The sequence below is a fragment of the Rhagoletis pomonella genome, unplaced genomic scaffold (assembly GCF_013731165.1).
Source record: "Rhagoletis pomonella isolate Grant_MI unplaced genomic scaffold, Rhpom_1.0 Rhpom_scaffold_00005, whole genome shotgun sequence".
Classification (NCBI taxonomy): Eukaryota; Metazoa; Arthropoda; class Insecta; order Diptera; family Tephritidae; genus Rhagoletis; species Rhagoletis pomonella.
The window spans coordinates 67,346,362-67,349,698 of record NW_023458559.1 but is presented as its reverse complement, the minus strand read 5'-3'; the positions used below and the strand labels follow the sequence as shown (position 1 = coordinate 67,349,698).

The 3,337-nt window shown below is 32.4% G+C and overlaps 1 protein-coding gene across 1 annotated transcript in view; it reads right to left on the bottom strand.

Annotated features, from left to right (window-relative positions):
* LOC118739408 overlaps window positions 1-1,759 on the bottom strand; it is a 5,572-nt gene extending 3,813 nt beyond the window's left edge. The window contains exon 1 of the mRNA XM_036470701.1: window positions 980-1,759. Within this exon, the coding sequence (XP_036326594.1) occupies window positions 980-1,538 (559 nt within the window). The 5' untranslated portion in view covers window positions 1,539-1,759. The remainder of the gene's footprint in view (window positions 1-979) is intronic.
* Window positions 1,760-3,337: the final 1,578 nt, after the last annotated feature.

Below are 3,337 nucleotides of genomic sequence, written 5' to 3'. Positions count from 1 at the left end.
TTCACTAGATCGATTCAGTAGATCAATATCTGCAATTTAAAAAAAAATCGTTAAAATCCTTGCTTTTTTGCGGCAGTTATAAACGATTTCATCAAAAGTTGCTATTAAGAGAGGAAAAATTAGCGTTCGTACTCAAAAAGAAAAAAATTCATTATTCGAAAAATTCGCATTTCTGAGCAAAAAGAGAGAATACGTGTCTCCTTAAATTGTTCAAGGAACAATCCCTGTGAGTTTTATCGCAAACTTAAATTCACTTTCCGCCGGCCTGGGTGATTTGAGATGGAATGAGCCATATACAAATTAGCGGAAAATTTCAACAATAAAAATTAATAACAATTAAACAAACTTTATTATTTGTTTTAAAACCAGGAAGTTTGATTGAAAACCGAAACATTTTAAGGCTGGATCGTGACATCGAGGCAAACCGTTTTAACCTGAACAGGACCCGGAAAACCGTCCGGCAACTCAATTATTGTATAATTAGCGCAAGTTTGAAATTACTCAGAATTTGCGTTGTTTTTGATAAATTTATAGTAACATTAATAATAACGCATACAAAATATAATTTTTGTAATACAAAATCCGCAACACCGTCATTAAAAAAAAAAAATTTTAAATCAACCGGAATTTTGAGAAACGCCAAATTTGTTTATACAAAAAGTTTAAACCATGTAAAAAAAATTTGAAAGTAAAACCGCTGGGAGCCTGAAGATTTTTGAAGTTTGCTAACATAACAAAAATGTTTTAAAACTTACAATAAAATGAAATTGGAATATTTTCACTTATTTGTTTTTTGTTTTACTTTTATTTGGCATTTGAGTGCTCTCAAAATTTAAGTTTTATAAAATAGACAAGAGTTTGCTAATTTCTTTCAAATATTGTAAAAAACTACTGTTGCAACATTTTTTATATATACTGTACATATTAATCATTGTGCTAAGTTTCTAAAAATGTGTAATTGCAGTGTTTTGTACCTTACCTTTACAAGATCCGCCGGTCGCATCACGGTAAATGTAATGGGTTTTGAAATTAAATACGTGCTGTAATCTGCACTCATCATACATTTTTTTAGCCAGAATTTCACTCCATTTTTCTTGCTGCAAAATTGTATATTTTCGTAATTTTCTTTTTTTTCCATTCGAAGTGATGTAATACGACGTTTCGCTGAGCAATTCTTTGAATTCTGTTTTCCCAAGCGTCAACGTAAAAAATAATTTCTTGGGCAAAGTCGTGTCCAGATCGCGATTGCTATCGTCACAAATTTCGTTCGTAGATTCATCATTCGAAACAGTTTCGAATATTTTGCGACCGAGTAATTTATCAAGGAGTCCGTATCGATTACTAACAGTCAAAGCATGAATAGATGCACTTTTCACTTTATTGTTAAACAAATTTGCTATGTCTTGCCAAACACTGTTCGAGGCAGGAACAATTTTATGGCCCTCAATTAGCCTGTCCTTAAATTTCAGCACAGACTCTACGTATTCATCGGCGCAGATTTCAGCGCGCCTACCACGTTTCCTTTGGGGAGGATCCATTTGTACACTTGGTTACCACAAATATCGTAAATAATATTTTTTCCCCAATTTCCAATCTCTGGCTTTCCGTTCACAAATAAAGTTTCAATTTTTAAGTTTATTGGTTTATAAAAATATAGTTTGTACTTCAACAAAAAGGAGTCCGTAAAAATATTCCAAAATTAATATAAAACTTATGAATGTTCATTAAATTTTCGTCAAAATTTTGAAGTCTTAAATCAGATTTTTTATAAAAATAGTAGCAGTTTTGTAGCCCATTTAATTTAAAGACAGCAAGGTGCAAGTTTGAAGTGGTCTAAAGTTACCCTGGAATTTTGATAACAGGTGTTCGCGTGTTGATTTTTATTTTTTTTTTAATATGCACAATATTTTTCTAGTTATTAATTATTTTTCTATAAAAATATATTCAATCCTTTACTAGAACTATATAAACGAAAGTTTCTAGCTTTACAAAATTAAGTAAAAATCAGAAAATTTACATAAAAATTTCGCGCTTTTTAAGCTGAATCTTTACAAAATTTTTAGTTATGCAGTATTATAGCCCATACCATTTTAGTATTATAAATTGCGCTTTTTTGCGCGCTTGAAACTCCATTAAAATTGTATGCGCTATTAAACTGCATATCCAAAAATGTTTTAAAGATTCAGGTTCAAAATTTTGATGAAAATTTGTTGAGTTTTCATAAATTTTGTATTAAGTATTAAGTTTGATACTTTGCAACAGGTAATTCTTATCCATATTAAATTTGCACGTTATTATTCCTAAATACTAAATTTTTGAGAATTATTTTTAATGTCTTAAGTATAAAAAGCTCAAAATTTTGACAAAAGTCTTATGAATTTATGCAAATTACAGCCAGCACAAATGTTCAAATGCACCGTACAGCACTTTTGGTGTAGGTTTTTTTTTATTCTATCAGGCCTTTCAAATAAATACTTTTCACATTAACACTTGGAGATCTTTAAACGATTGAACTAAGTACTGAAAATGTTACCCCTTTTATACTAATCAACTACGGACAGAAAAATATGGTACCGTTATTTTTGCCAGTTAACCATAAACTACAAAAATGCATGTCCTGGCTAGTGGCCTGGCACTCTGGCAAAACAGCAGATGAGCTCAAGCACCGAATGTTGACAACAGTAGTTGCTTGAGCTGATCTGATGTTTTGCCAGACTGTCAGGCCACTTGCTCACTTTGGTGAATACATACCACTATAGAAAAAAAGTATTGGCGCCAACATGGAATTTCCATCACGCGGATGTTTGGCAGAATTTTCCATTGGCGTGTAAACGCAATCAGTTTCGTCGGCCCGCAGAACAATTGCAAGCGACGGCGCTGCTTTGTATACATACATACATACAATGTACATATGTAGGAATGTATGTAAATACATACAGTGGCGCTCACACCCTCTACAAAAGAAATCTCACGCAAAATATTTTTGTGTTTTCGTGGGCAATGATCGGGATCCGGAAAAAATTTGTACGCAAATGCAACAACAACGATATGATCCTGATAGTGATCTCGTTCAATTTATGATCCGCTCTTTTTGGTTTGTGTCACTGATAATATGGCACTGCGATGAATATTATTTCGTTTAACAGATCTGTTCTGCACGTTACCAAAGATTTTGTAACCGGAAAATTTTATTACCAAAAAATGGTACCAGATCTTGTCACCGCGATTCTAGGAACGTTGGTAATGCAGTTAAAATATTCAGCAATTCAACTATGAAGAATTGTGGAAATTCTGGCATTGCATATTTCACGGGCCAATACTTTGTTACCGCTTATGA